Source organism: Choloepus didactylus, chromosome 2 (genome assembly GCF_015220235.1).
Source record: "Choloepus didactylus isolate mChoDid1 chromosome 2, mChoDid1.pri, whole genome shotgun sequence".
NCBI classification, from domain to species: Eukaryota; Metazoa; Chordata; class Mammalia; order Pilosa; family Megalonychidae; genus Choloepus; species Choloepus didactylus.
Window position 1 is genome coordinate 201,157,079 of NC_051308.1, and position 15,784 is coordinate 201,172,862.

Here is a 15,784-nt window from a genome sequence, read left to right on the forward strand (position 1 = left end):
CCCAAGGGGGTCCTGGACACAGGTGCAGAGTGGATGGGGGTCAGGTATGCATGTCAAGTCATGGGAGAGGGCCCCAGGCACCTGTAAGTGTCTGCACTCACCCAATCAGCATCACCGAGCTCAAGGAGAGCAATATAAATAGAAAATAAAAAAATGCCATGACAGCCATGACAGGTCAAGAGAGAAACTGTTCTTGAAAGGGAAAAGCTTTCTCCCTGCTTTTTTTTTTTTTTTTTTTTTTTGGAGGGGGGGAAGCAGATTTTATTGCCAGGAGTGGAAGTTGTAGCCCCTCCTCCCCGAGAACAACACTGAGCTCGAGGGCCTGGCCCAGGACCCTGGGTAGAGGGCTCAGAGCAGGAAGGGATGATGGGTGAGTGCAGGGGAGGGGTGGGTAGTGAGGAATTCCATCAGGTAGCTGCGTTGCTTGCCTTTGGCCCAGATGGTCATTTGGGTGAAGCCCACCAGGGAGAAGAGGGCCACTGGGAGGCACTGCGTCCTGATGGCAAAGCCGATCCAGGAGCCTACCTCATAGGTGTAGCTGGGGCAGGACACCAGCAGAAAGAGCCAGGTGAAGGGGTTCTTGGTGGGGTATGGGATCTTCCTGGCCTTGGACCCCGCTGGCTGCAGGTTCCAGAGAGCCATGTGGATGCAGAAGTTGCCGAGCTGGCAGATCACAAAGATGGCCAGCGCCAGCTTAACCTGCTGAGCTCCATAAGTGGGAGGTATGTAGAGCGGGTGCTTGATGTCTAGGCCATCCAAGCAGCGAAGCCCCAGTAGTAAGTACAGTTCTTGAAGATGTTCTGCAGCGGCATGGTGCCGTGGGAGAAGCGGTGCACAAAGACCGTCTCCAGCAGGCGCTTGATGTAGTGGAATGAGTGGCAGGTGCAGGCGAGGTGCCCATTGGACGTGAAGTCGTGTTTGCAGCCATAGATGAAGGGCATGTGGAAGTGGAAGAGCAGGTAGATGAAAAGGAGCCCCGCGAACTCGGTCAGGAAGATCATCACCCAGCTGATCTGGGCCCCCAGGTCCCGGAAGTAGAGCGTGGTGGTGGTCCTCATGGGCAGCTTCTGCAGGACATCCTCATCCTTGGGGTCCAGGCGGGGGGACTGGAGGGCGGGGTACCACTGAAGGCGGGATTTGGTGAAAAGCTTCTTTTTTTTTAATTTTTTTATTAAGATTTATTCACATACCATACAATCATCCAAAGTATATAATCCACTGATCACATTACCATCATATAGTAGTTCATCACCCAGATCTATTTTTTTTAACATTTTCCTTGTACCAGGAAAAGTGAAAGCAAGAATAAAAAAAAACAAGTGTAAAAACAGAACACCCAAATTGCCACCCTCCCATTCTTCCTTTAGTTTAGGTTTTTTTTTTTTTTCCTCCCATTTTTCTACTCATCCATCCATATACTGGACAAAGGGGAGTGTGATCCACATAGCTTTCCCAAGGTGAAAAGTTCTTGATCTTGGCAATGGTGGCATGGGGCTCCACCTGGAGGAAAAACAGGCCTGGGGACATGGGGGTGTGGTGGTCTCCCTGCGTTTTGAACAAGAAGTCCTGCATTTTCATTTTGCACCCAGCCTCGCAAATTATGTGACTGCCCCTGGGTACTATTATTACCACCATTTTATAAAAGTGGAAACTGAGGCCCAGAGAGGCTCAGTAATTTGCCCAAGATCACACAGCTGTCAGGTGGCAGTGTTTAAACACAAATATAGCTCCCAGATGAGAGAGAACTCTGTGATCTTAAAGAAAGAGCTTCAGCCCAGGATTTAGGAGAATTAGATCCAATTTTTTACCATGACCCTGGGCAAGTTTGCCCCCAATCTGTGCCTCAGTTTTCCCAAGTGAAAATTCTCCATGGACTTTTCCAAGGTAGCAAAGGGACTCAAAATTTGGCTTTGCCACTAACACAGTATGTGAGTTTGAGCATTGGGAAGTCATCTTTGCCCACCTTGCCCGCAGAGCTTCTGGGAGGACTCAGCAGACAACCATTACCCAACCTGCCTGACACTTTACAATGTACAAAGCACATTCATGTCTGCCTCCACTCCCAACAACCCTGAGCAGAAAGCTGGACAGAGTTGATAATTTATCCCCATTTTACAGGCAGGAAAGTGGAAGCACCAGATCTGTGAAATGACTTGCCCAAGTTAACATAGGCTCTTTCCTTACACCCCACTGCATTTCGGGCAAGTTTTGAAAAGGTTGACAGGACTTCATAGGCACAAGGTCATATTATGGCATCCCCGAATGAGAAGATGGGTCACACCCTTGGGGAATCCTGATGTGGGGGGCAACGTGGATCACTCCATGCAGTAGCCACACCTCCGAGGAGCGGGCTCAATCCCTGGCTTTGAGGTCCCAGATCTTAGGGAAGAGGCCAGAGAGAATCCAAGAGCAACGAAAGAATAGAAACACCTGGCCAGCAGGTTTGTGACTCAGCATCCTGTGGGATGTTTACCCAAGACAGGATAGACAAATGGATAGACAGAGAGACCAAGAGATAGATCTGGCAGAAGACTTCCCTTAGCTCTTCCTTCCACTCTTCCAGTCTCCTTACGCATGACTAGTCCACGGGCCATTCCTGTGGAAGCTCTCCAGCTATGGAGAGGGAAGGGTAGAGCTAACTGGAATTCACTGCTGCTGGTGACGCATCCTTGGCCCTGCCCCACCCCCAGGGTTCCGTGGAGGTCCCTGCTCCTTTGTTGAGGGTGTGGCATCAACACACAGGAGAACTGCATACACAACCCACTGTGGAGGCCTTCCCAACAGTGGGAATTGGGGCCCAAGACCAGCCACCTCTCTTGCTTGAGACTGCTGGTGACCATAGGATGTGTTTGTGAAATAGTTCCTGACAGAGCAGAACTATCTGTCCCCCAGGCTCTAAGTCCTCAGCCCCATAGCGTTTGTGCACTTTACTTTCTCACTTCTTTCAGATCTCTGATCATATATAACCTTAACACAGAGGCACTTCACCCCTTCTCTGTGAGGCACCCAACTCCATCACCTCTCATCACCCCAAACCCTCTCCTGTCCCTCCCCAGTCCTTCAGGGAAGCTCTAGTGCAGGGCTGTCCAATAAAACTCTTTGTCATGATAAAAATGTTCCATTCTATGTTGTCCAATATTGTAGCCACCAGTCACACATGGCTATTGATCACTTAAAACATGGCCAGTGTGGCATTGTAGGATTGAGAAAGCCTTCTTGAACCAAAAGAAGGAAGAGAAATGAAACAAAATAGAGTTTCACGACCTGAGAGATTTCAAATAGAGTCAAGAAGTCATTCTGGAGGTTATTCTTATGCATTATAAAGATACCCCTTCTTAGTTTTTAGTGTATTGGAATAGCTAGAAGGAAATACCTGAGTCTGTTGAACTATAATCCAGCAGCCTTGACTCTTTTTTTAAAATTCAATTTTATTGAGATACAGTCACATACCATACAATCATCCACAGTGTACAATTAGTTGTTTATAGTACCATCATATAGTTTTGCATTCATCACCACAATCAATTTTTGAGCATTTTCATTACTCCAAAAAATAAAAATAAGAATAAAAGTACAAGTAAAAAAGAACACCCAGAACATACCATCCCCCTCATCCCTCCTATTAGTCATTTAATTTTTGCCCCATTTTTCTATTCATCTGTCCATACACTGCATAAAGGGAGTATGAACCACAAGGCTTTCACAATCACAGAGTCATACCGTGTAAGCTGCATAGTTATATAATAGTCTTCAAGAATCAAGGCCACTGGGTGGCAGTTCAACAGTTTCGGGTATTTCCTTACAGCTATTCCAATACACTAAAAACTAAAAAGGGATATCTATATAATACATAAGAATAACCTCCAGAATGAACTCTCCACTCCATTTGAAATCTCTCAGCTACTGAAACTTTGTTTCATTTCTCTTTCCCCTTTTGGTCAAGAGGGCTTTCTCAATCTCTCCATGCTGGGTCCAGGCTCATCCCTCAGAGTCGTGTCCCACGTTGCCAGGGAGATTTACACCCTAGGAGTCATGTCCCATGTAGCAGGGAGGGCAGTGAGTTTACCTGCCGAGTTGGCTTAGAGAGACAGGCCACATCTGAGCAACAAAAGAGGTCCTCTGGGGGTGACTTTTAGGCACAATTGTAAGTAGGCTTAGCCTCTCCTTTGTAAAATAATAAGCTTCATAAGGGCAAGCCCCAAAATTGAGGACTTGGACTTCTCAGTGCTTGTGAGAATATTAGTAATTCCCTAGGTGGGGAAGTTTAGTAGTTCCACATTTTCCCCTAGTCCCTCAAGGATGCTTTGCAAATAATTTTTTTTTTCTCTGCCCAAATTACTTTGGGATATATTGGGGCTTCACACTAACCTGTACAAACCAATCAGATCTCATTCCCTATTCAAAGTTCCATGTAATTATGGTGTTTGAATAAACTACCCATACCAGTTAAATTATATAGTGTGCTATAGAATATACAGATTTTGCACCAAATAAACAGCTCTTCCTTTGGTCTCAACCAGAAGTTGAAGTTTTAAGACACTGTCAATATTGTCCTTTATCCTTTAGTCTGATTTGCCTTGGTCCTAACTAGAACCACTGCATTCATATCTCTAATGAAGTCTGAACTCATTTTCAGCTTTTTTAACAGTTGCTGTATGGGGTAATACTGACATTCATAGCTGCTTAACTCTGGCTCTGAGTCTTAGGTGTCACACAGATACCCGAAGTTCCAGAGACCAAGTAGCCTTGGCTCTTGAAGATGATTGTATAACTATAGAACTCTTAAGGTGTGATTGTGTAATTGTGAAAACCTTGTGACTGACACTCCCTTTATCCAGTGTATGGACAGATGAGTAAGAAAACAAAGACAAAAAATAAATAAATAATGGGGGTGGGGATAAGGGGTATGGGATGTTTGGGGTGTTCCTTTTTTATTTTTATTCTCATTTTTATTTTTTTGGAGTAATGAAAATGTTCAAAAATTGATTGTGGTGATGAATGACCAACTATATGATGATACTGTGAACACTGATTGTACACTGAATGATTATCTGGTATGTGAATATATCTCAATAAAATTGCATTAAGAACGTTTTTAAAAAACAGGCATAAGAGAGTTTTTTGGGATGCTGGAAAAGTTCTAAATCTTGATTGTACTGGAGTACATGTGGGTGTATATATTTGTCAAAACTCATGAAACTATATTCTTAAAACAGGTGCATTTCATTATATGTAAATTAAATCTAAATAAAGTTGATATATGTGCATCACACACACACACATACACATACAAATACAGCCAGTGCGACTGAGGAATCGAATTTAAAATTTTATTTAATTTTAATTGTTAAATGTAATTTTAAATTGTCGTACGTGGTTAGTGGATACTGAATTAGGCAGTGGGCTTTAGAGACAAAAGGGGACAAATAAAAATGGAACGGAACACCTATATCATGATTTGGGGCTTCAAAAGCACTTTCTCATTTGTCTGTCTCATGAAACAGGTGCCTTTATTCCTATTTCACAGAGGAGGAAACTGAGGCTCAGAGAAGATAAATGGCTTCCACAGCGTCAAAGTCAGTATTAAAGGCATGCTATAATTCCAGATCTCTTGATTCCCAAACTCCACCCATACTTCTATACCACTCTGCCCACTTATGTAGTAATCACATATTTGTTGGATCACTGTTACTAGGTAACTGCTTCTGAGCTACACACAGGGACTACAAGATAAGACATGGGCCCAAGCTTTGGGTTGAAGTCCCTAGGACAAAGACAGTGTGTTTGCCACACTAAGAATGTAGATATAAAAATTATTCTAAGTGATTTTCTTCAAAGTAGCTCAGTGCAATTTGCTTTAAATACCATTTACATCTCTATACCATCTTACGTATCAGGCCCCAACCTCTGCCTAGAATTCCCAATATAAACACAACAACCTACTTGGCATCTCCATTTGGATATCAAATTGGCTTCTCAAGTTTAGTTCACAACTGAACTTTTAATTCCTCCCCACCGGTACTTGCTCTTCCCCATCCCAGGAATCACAATTCCATACTTCCAGTTGTTCCATCCCCAAACCCTGGAGTCATCCATGCCTTTCATACCTTTTCATCTAATCCATCAGAAAAATATTGTTAGCTAAACCTTCAAAAGCATCTAGAATGTTCATCACCTCCACTACTGCCACCCTGGGCTGTCATCATCACCTCGACCTGGACTGTTGCAATAGTCTCCAAGCTGGTCTCCTGCCCACCCTCTTCTTTTCCACACAGTAGCCCGAGCGATCTTTTAAAACTAAGGTGGAGCATGTCTCCTCTCAGCTTAAAGCCCCCAGTGGTTTCCTAGAGTCCTTATAGTGGTCTTAAGGCCCTACAGGATCTGGTCCCTGATATTTCTCTGACCTCATTTCTTAGCGCCTTCTTTGCTCCTTCAAGTTCAACCACACCAGGGCTTCCGGGTCACTCCTTCCTCAAGGCCTTTGCACAGTTGGCTCCCTCAGAGCGTCTTTCAGGTCTGATCAAATGACCCCTTATCACAGAGGCACTCCCCATCCCCTTATCAAGTTTCGACTTTCCTCATAACATTTATGACCTCTTGACATTTAATATGTTTGCTTGTTGTCTTTTCCTCCCACTAGAGTGTAAGCTGCAGGTATAGTGTTGGTATATAAAATACAGGTTGTCAGTTAATTTGAATTTTAGATAAACAGCGTATAATTTTTAAGTATGTCCCAAATGTTACATGGCAGACAGTGATTGTTTTGTTCACTGCTCTATTCTCCAGGGCCAGAACCGCTCCGGGCACATAGTAAGGTATCAAATAATATTTATTTCAAGAATGAATATGTTCAGCCGGGTCATTTGTGAAACACGCCTAAACTTTTGATAAACAGCCTGCGAGTCAGAGGGGTGGGGCCTCTAGGCCAGATAATACCGCTCACAATTGACGGCCTGAGCGGCTAATGAACTTTCGAAGCAGGTCAAGCACCTGGGTGCACCGCTTGCCCCGCCCCACGCCCGGGCTCAGGAGAGGTGCTGGTACGAGGTGGCCCTCCCGGGGGCAGGGCCTCTGCTAAGCGGCGTGCGGACCCCAACCCACGCTAGAGCCAGGGCCCCTTTAACGCCCCGCCTTCCCAACAACACGCGCGCTTCGGCGTGACGTCACCCAGGCGGGCGACCAATGGAAGCGCGGTTTACTGGCAGGCGGCGCCGGCGGCCACTGCCAAGGAGGAAGTGAGCTGGGGCCAAAGCGATGGCCCGGGTCTGGAGCCCGCGGCCGGCGCCGCTGCCGCCGCCGTCGCCACCAGCACATCAGGAACAGCCGCGGCCGGAGCCGGAGCAGGGCCTGGAGTCGCGGCTGGGGTGGGGGCGGCGCGTGTGAGTTGCCGAAAGTCGCCGGTGCCGGAACACCTCAAACCTTGGGCAGGAGCTCTTCAGGTGGGCTGAGCCTCAGTATCGCGCCCCTCCTGGCCCAGACAGCAGCCGCCCGAGCCTGATTCTACATCTTCCTTCTCGGGCTTCCTTCAGACTCAGGGCGGGGACCGGAGGACGGTGATCATCTCATACCTGAGCTACCAAGCCCGGGCATTTTCTCGGCGCCCAGGGCTGTGTTGGGGTTGCAGTGGCTGGGCGCTTGCTTCCTCCTGCTGCCACTTCTCCTGCCAGGGAAGGACTGACTCGTTCCCACTGCCTCACCCTGCACTTCTCCCCTTCCCCCCATTCAGGAACAAGTTTCTTTTTCTTCTCCTTTGGAAACCCGGCCCCAGCTATCCAAAACACCTATCTTTGTGTCTTTCTCCAGCTCCTGGAACATCCCTTAGAAATTTTACCTACTTATCAGGGCTGAGAATCTCTCATTCTTGATTTGGCTCTTTGGTTTTTTTTGTTTGTTTGTTTGTTTGTTTTACTCCTTTGGAAGATAAAAGATTGCTCCTTTTCCAGCTTCTTAACTGACACTCCATGCCCAGGGTCTTATCCATTTAAATACCAACCTCCTGGCTACCTCTATGTGAACTCCCCCACCATCTGAGTTCTAGTTTTCTCTGGGCTCCAATCTCCAGCCCTCAGCGGTTCTGGTCAGTCCCACCCCTGGGTGGGACTGACTGGAGGGCTCTGGCCCAGGATTGTCCACCCTGGAAGGCAACTCCAAAGCAACAAGAGAATTGGGTGTCGGGTACGAACCTGGCAGCTCAGGAGTGGGTGCTCCACTCACCCCACACAAGAAGATGAAAAAGCGCAAAGAACTCAACGCATTGATCGGCCTGGCTGCAGACAGCCGAAGAAAGAAGCCCAAGAAAGGCTCTGGTCATCGCCTGCTTCGCACTGAGCCCCCTGACTCAGACTCTGAGTCCAGCTCAGAGGAGGAAGAGGAATTTGGTGTAGCTGGAAATCGCTCTCGCTTTGTCAAGTGAGTGATGCAGTAGTTAGGGGTGGGATAGGAAAAACACATCCCCTTATACTACCAAGGGACAAATTTAAGGGAAGAAGGGAGTCCTTAGAAAGAAAAATGGATGTAGACCACTGGAAGGCAAAGAGGGAAAAAAGGTGTTAGGGAGAGATGAGTACAGATCCTAAATGAAGGATAAGTTAGAGATCTATCTCTAAGTGTAGAAAGAAGAGCACAGAATCTAGGGTGGAATCATTGACTTGGAGAATGTACCAAGAGCCCAAGGAGACCAAATTGATATTAGCAGAGTAGGACTAGGCCTTTGAAATAACCTGAGCAAAATAGGGACCTTAGACTACAGATTATTTATTTTTTGCACTCTTGATGAGTCTGAATCTTGATGGGGGAATATGGTGAGGGACATACTGCAGGAAGATGAGGCTTGAGAGTAGATGGAGAATGGGAGAAAAGAAGAAGAGGCACCTTTTTCCCAAACCACTTTTAATTGGAATGGCCAACTGAACAAATCAAGCAGTAAATTTTGAGGACATTAGGAATTGAGGCTTGGGATGAGGAAGGGTTGAAGGGGGCCTTGAACCCTCTCAGAGCATACTAAAAGAAAAGAGGATTCTGCTGAGGATGTGGAAACAAGAGTGAGGTAGGTTGGAATGCTAAAAGAGACTGCATCTATTGTTTAGAATATCTGCATCCTTTTTATTTGAAAAATTGGTTTTCTAATGAGCTTTGTCAGATTAGGTAGTGAAGAATCTCCTGGGTTTGGAGTGGGAAGGTCTGATGAAGCATTAATCCTGGAATTGTCACCATACTGGGTTAGTTTAGACCTTGAATTTTGGTGTGAAATCTAGCCCCTTTCTGTGTTTCTTTCCTTCTGAGCTAATAAGCTAGAGTGCACCAGTTGTCCACTTAACCCTACAGATCTTCTTTCTTTCATTCCATTTGCAGTAAAACTTGCTGAAAAGTTTATGAAGTTTCAATAAACTGAAACACCATCCCTGAAGGGAGTGAGTATGTGTTTAAAAGAGACAGATGGATAGATAGGTAAATTCCAGTACGGTGACAGAGTTGCAGAGAAGCGCTGGTCTTGATAGTTTTCTAACGTGAACTTGTCTCCAAAGACCTCCCTCCTAAATTGATGGTGATAACAGTGCACTGCAGTGCACACGGGTACTTCCTGTGGGTCGCAGGAACTCCCCGTTTCATGCGAAGTTTGAAACCTTCGTAACCAATAGATGAACTCTTCGTAAGTCATATTTTCAACCTGTTATTCAGACATAAGTGCATTACACTATGTCCCCTGGTAAATCAGCTAGTTGTTCATTAGAGAAGATAATTATATGGCCACACATGCATACCATTTCTAATAAAACTGATCTCATAGTTACTTTTGTACTCATGATTGAATTTGTTGTTATGATCAGGGGACACTATGTACGATGCTGCAAAATCTGTTATCCCCTCTGTGCTTTTGTCATCCTTGCGGCCTGTGTCATGGCCTGTGTTGGCTTGGTGTGGATGCAAGTTGCTCTCAAGGAGGATCTGGATGCTCTCAAGGAAAAATTTAGAACAAGTAAGTGGTTATATTTCTTGAAGTATAATCTTGGAGTCTTTTCTGCATTCTAGGACAAAGTGGACCATGCTGCTGAAGCAATTATATATTCCATTCAGCTTGAATTCTGTAACATTTATTTGGTTTTAAACCCACAAACAAAAAACAGTGCTTATGTCCCTCCAGGACAAATAGCACCTGAAATAATGGCATTGCAGCTAATGCTTAGAGTGCAAAAAGGAAGAGCTAAGGTCCAGGAGTCGAGAGTCTAGGTCATCCTCCATCTGTGGTCTGAACTTCCCCAAGTATAAAGTGGCAGTGACAGTACTATAGGGCTGTTTAAGAAAGAATGTGGGAGTGTCTGAGATATAATTTCCTCCTTAAGAAAAACAGTGTAGGAACATAGAAATGGGTAATAATATAGTACCTAACAATTATTGATTGCTTACTCTGTGCCATGTCACAAATAAATCCTTTTATCCCCAAAACAATCCTGTGAGATGCGTACTATTTTTAATTATTATCATGCTCTCAGAAAACTGGAACTCGGAAAAATTAAGTAACTTTTCAGTAATTAAATATGGCAGCGCTGAGATTTGTACCTGGTCTTCCTACACCCCAGCTATCCAGATTCGTGTTTCTAACCATACTATAACTGCATCACTGTTCCCAGTGACTTTGTAAGCCTGCAGACATTTCTCCAAGTGCCCACAGATCTGTTTGAGATCAACTTGGGTCAGTATTCTGAAGAAGTTTGGTAGGAATACTGGAGGAGCTGTTTTTCTGAGAATCAGTTTTCAAGTTTAGAGCTACAGCTAATCAATTTCTCTCCTCTCCTTGCCTGTGCTTGTATTTGTGACATTATCTGTTTCAAGAAAAATACTTTAAATACCATTGAGTGTTATTTTAAAGTTTTAGGAAACTTTTGTGATTCTTTGAACTAAATTACATATTCCTGAAAAGCTACAATTGCCCTAGCAGAGCCTACCTTATACATAATGCAACCAGCAGACATATTTGTCTCATGGTTCAGTTTTAAAGTTTAAGGGACTTTTTTTTTTTTCCAGTTGAAGAGTTTTATGTATTCTAAATTATAAAGTTTTATTTTACACATCCAAACTAATTTTTCTGAAAGGTCTGTTTAAATAGCAGTTTCAACCAGGTTAACCTAAATACCTTCCTTCTGTAACACACCACTGAGATATTTGATTCTAGATTTCAAGGGTCAATTTTCTAAGCTAAGGAACCAGTTTCAGATTAATCACAAATACTCTAACCTTAACAGCATTAGCACACCAGGAACCTGACCACAAGGCTTTCTCAAGGTCATGAAAAAATCTGGTCCCAGAACTAGAGCTAGAGTTGTTTCCTTGCTTCCCTTTTCAAGCCTAGGAAATTGTAACATCCCAGCTTTTCCTTCACCCCAGCTTCTCTTTGCTGCCTGCAGTTATTCAAGTTCTGAATTTGACCTAGGGACAGCTAATCCTTAGTTAATGTGTTAATGACATTCTCAGTGATGTTGCTTGAAAAGTGTTGAAACACTGACTTTGGTTTTCTTATGAGCTTCTGATTCAGGGAATGGGACTAGGTAAGTCACAGTTCTCTGGCAGAATCATTCTTGTCCTTTATGTTCTGTCAACTGGTTGAATCAGAGGACAGTGTAAGAAAGAATGAAATTTGTACTCAAGTTATTTTTACCCCTTAATTGTTGTCCTTAGCAATATTGCAAGGTGTTTTTAAGGCTCGTGCTTTCTTTGTGATGTAAGTAGTGATCATAACTTGGGAATGAGGTTCTCAGAACCAATGTTTAACTTGTAAGTAACCACTGAAGGCACCTGTCTATGCCATCATCTCTCTGTAATTAGTTGGGCCTCCTGGGCTTGTGCTGTAGTTTGTTTTGATCACATATAGCAATTATTTATTTATAAATTTCAAAGCATTGCACAGTTCTGCCCTCCAGAGATTCCTTTGTCTGACTGCTCTGTGCCTGTGTTTACAGGATACCCATGTAATTTATACGTTAACTGAGCTTTCCAGGGAATTTCTTTGTTTGGAAATGTGTATTTGAAACGTAGTATGTGTAATAGCCATGGCAATCAATCAGTCAACAAATATTTATTGAGCGCTTGTTAATACCAATCCTTGGAAACACTATATTCAGGAGATGCCGGGCATTATACCCTGGCCTGTGAGACCTGCTCTCTACCACTGAGCAACATTCCCCTGGCACTCTGACTACATTTGTCCGCCAGCTGAGTGAAGCAGATGTGGAAGTGTCAGTCGGCTGCCTTGTTGGTTTTGGTTTGCTGCAATAGAAATGCCAGCAGCTGTGATGTCTGTAAGTGGGACTTCCTGATGTAGGGAGAGGAAGGGCGCCTGGGATGTCGTCAGCCCATAGGCTGAACCATTGTGGGCCACATTTCAAGAGTGTTTTGTAAAAACCAGGATCTTAACTAAACAGGGTCAATCTTGTTATACTTAGATAATCTTCCTTTGAATTATGCTTAAATATATTTCAATAAGTTAATTTTCATTTGTTTCTTCAAGAGAACAGAAGTCATTGACTCAAATAAGATAACCTGTTTTGTTCTTTAATACCTTTTTGAGAAATTCAGAGCCCCTTGTTCTTCATTTCAATTAAATTTCCAAGACACTTGTGAGGAAAGGATGAGGTATTGCTGAAATATCTGAAATAGAAAGCAAAGCAGATAAGGTTGGTATTTTTCTTGTGGTCAAGGAGTAATTTGATCTTTAAGGTAAAAGTACTGGCTAGCTTTAGACTCTTAGCTCAGTGTTCTTTTTCCAGAACCAGGAACTTCAAAAAAAACTCCACACAGTTATTCTAAGGAAGACACTACTCCCAACCATCCCTCTCTGTTACTCAACTATGAAACACTAGAGTTAAAGGAAAGAATTTGGAAGAAGTAAAGTGTTAATAAATCAGGCATTTTTTTCTGGTCATACAGGCAAGTTTAGAGAAATACAACAGTCTAGTGAAAAAATAAAAGCAGTTGGATCATTTAGTACAGAACTTAAAAACAGTCTTGTGCTAATGAGGGCATTAGGGTATAAGCTTCTCTGACAGCTGGAATATACTACAAAGAGTACTGTTTCTAGAAGCAGAAGATTTGAATCCTGGCTTGCTCATTACTAACTGTAAAACCTGAGACAAGTTACTTTTTCTTTCTGAGCCTTTCTTTTCCCATCCATAAAATATAAAATTGTATTTATGCATTCATTCCTCTGTTATAACTTCTGTCACACTGTATAGTAATTCTGTGACCACACCTCACTCCCCACTAGGCGAAGAGCTTCAGGGTCTTTTGTATACACTGGTGCCTAGTGCAGGACTGGGCACATGGAGGAGGCTCAATAACAAGTTGTTGAATAATAGTTACATAACAGTTTATTGAAAACTGTAAAAGCATTATATAAATGTAAAATATTGCTATCAGCATTATATGTTCTATCTGAAAAGGTGGATGCAGATATCTCCATTTCCTGATCTCAAAGATCAGGAAAAAGAACTAGGAAATCAGAAGAACTAGGCAAGTTCATTTGAGGGTTAACATACTAAATTTTAGATGAGTTGCTTTCCCTCTAGAAAGAATATGAATTAGTAATCATAAGTTGTTTGCTACAATTCCTCCCATTTATGTAATAAAAGTGCCTCTGCTTGGCTTGTCTCTCCTAAAAAGCCCCAAATCAGATAATGATTATGAGCCCCTCTTGGCTCTCACGATCCTTGAGATCCAGAGTGCCTTCAGGGCTTGTCAGCTCTATATAGTTATTAGTTAATAATTGTAACCCAAATTATTTATGTATTTCTCTTATTTCCTCTTCCCCTTCTATCTTCTACTTAATTTGTATGGACCACAGAAAGGAGAAAGACACCTCTCCCCTGGGGTTATTTGACCACCTGAGAATATATGGAATGAGTTTTTTCTTTACAACTGAACTGAAAGTATATAAGAAACTCAGTGAAATGCTAAGTGCTGCATTAATTTAGGCTGACTGGTAAATGTTTTTACTGCATGAAATATGTTCCTGAAGACCATGTGTAAATCAAAGGTTGCATTAAAAAGCACTTAGGGGAGTCTGTTATTTATGAAGAAATCATTTGGCAAATACTTTCTAAAAATGGATAAAAATATCCAATTTCATTTGATAATTCTAACATCAGATAGCTTACATAAAGTAAGGACACCTTATATTTATTGCTATCACTGCCCCTGATTTTGTGGGGATTTTGTTGTTGCATTCTGGTTTTTTTGTTGTTGTTGTTGTTGTTTTGTGGGTTTTTTTGTTTTTGGTTTTGGTTTTTTTTGGCTTTCCTTTGTTTAACTCAGGAGGGTAAGTAACATTAACTCCATTTCATACCCTACATTTATTTCATGGACAAGCATTTGGGTGCTTCTTTGTACCTGGCACCATGCTGGGCACTCCAAATACATAACAAAGTAAGACCTGGTCCCTGTTCTCAAGCAGCTCACTGTCAGTCTGGTGGAGGAGACAGATGAATAAATAGTTGCAGCCACAGTATAAGTGCTTGGTCGAGTTTGGGGTGGTGAAAAGGTGGTGGTGATCAAATTTGGGAATTCAACTATTTAAGCTGGATCTTGCAAGGAATTAACTAGGCTACAGTGGTAAAAATGAAAAAGGGACAAGCTAAGGACATCCAGGCAGAAAGATAGTTTGTGCAGGGTCACTGTGGCTTAGAGCTTGGTGTACTCAGGTAGATCAGCTTGTCTAGAATATAGATTGAAGAGGTAGATGGAGCAATGAGAAATGTGACTGGGAGGTAAGCAAAGGCCAGATTTATTCAGTCAATAAATACTTATTGAGTGCCTAAAATGTGTCAGATATGGTCCAAGTGCTGACTGCAAAAGTGAACAACAAAATAAAGTCTTGGTGCTTACATTTTAGTAAATCATTTTATACTGGTCCTTTATGCTAGTTTTTAGTTTTAAAGAGAGCATATAATAACTAATGAGGCAGTGTTAGGCTTAAAAAAAAAAATGATGTAGGTTTCATCCTGGAGGACCAGCGATTATCAATATTTTATTCTTCATGAAAAGGAAAAATGCTCTTGAAAGAAAGAAGAGAACGTACTCTTTCAGGTCTCAGCCTTGAAGCCAAATCTCTTAACCATTCAGGAAATATTGTTTCCCAAAGGAAAGGCCAAATAACACCTTGGGCTTCACCTAGCATGTTCCTTTATCTTCTAATTCATATTGAGTATTCTGGTTGATAAAAAATTTAAGAAAACCTTGTTTGCTGTTTATGAAATAATAGATTAAAAATCTTAGTCCTCAAAACATTGTGTTTGAAAGGTATGAGACTCCACCTTGCAGTTGGCCAATTTGAGGTAGGAAAAATAGATTTAAACATTTAAAGAGAAAACTAATAGTGTCACATTGAGCTCTGATGGGAGTAAGGTTTATAACAAATCTTCGTTAACCAAAATCTCCTTAATTAAGCTGATCAACACTTAACATTTATTTATTTATCACTTATTGTATGCCTGACCAGCTGTGTTAAGTGCTTTAGAGCCGTTTTCTTACTTAATTCTAACAATCCCATAAATACATTTTATCTCTGTATTACAAATGAGGAAACCAAGCTCAAAGAATTTAAGTAATTTGCTCAAAATCACTGTAAATTAGACTTGCGATTCAAATCGAGTTCTTTCTGCCTGTGTTCTTTGTTATAATTTTTAGCCACTTGGAATATTAAAAGTTGCATTGCGAGTAGTGCAATAGCCCCAGTTAAAATGGAGTTTTAGTCTTAAAGAAATGCATTTATATGAATAAATGAACAGTTTCAGTG

At 42.4% G+C, this 15,784-nt stretch overlaps 2 protein-coding genes across 3 annotated transcripts in view; one reads left to right on the forward strand and one right to left on the reverse strand.

Moving 5' to 3' along the window:
• Positions 1-348: 348 nt before the first annotated feature.
• Positions 349-7,722, reverse strand: LOC119514079 (very-long-chain enoyl-CoA reductase-like). The gene is given in 4 exon segments (XM_037809644.1): positions 349-749; positions 752-1,151; positions 7,168-7,412; positions 7,569-7,722. Coding segments are annotated over 4 exon segments (1,200 nt in total).
• The window catches only part of EFCAB14 (EF-hand calcium binding domain 14), a 45,258-nt gene continuing 36,677 nt past the window's right edge, over positions 7,204-15,784 (forward strand). Inside the window, exons 1-2 of one of the 2 annotated variants that reach the window (XM_037827303.1) lie at positions 7,204-8,409; positions 9,828-9,976. In XM_037827303.1, coding sequence (XP_037683231.1) covers positions 8,228-8,409; positions 9,828-9,976 — 331 coding nt within the window. In that variant the 5' untranslated portion in view covers positions 7,204-8,227. The remainder of the gene's footprint in view (positions 8,410-9,827; positions 9,977-15,784) is intronic. The other variant, XM_037827304.1, reaches the window with a different exon arrangement.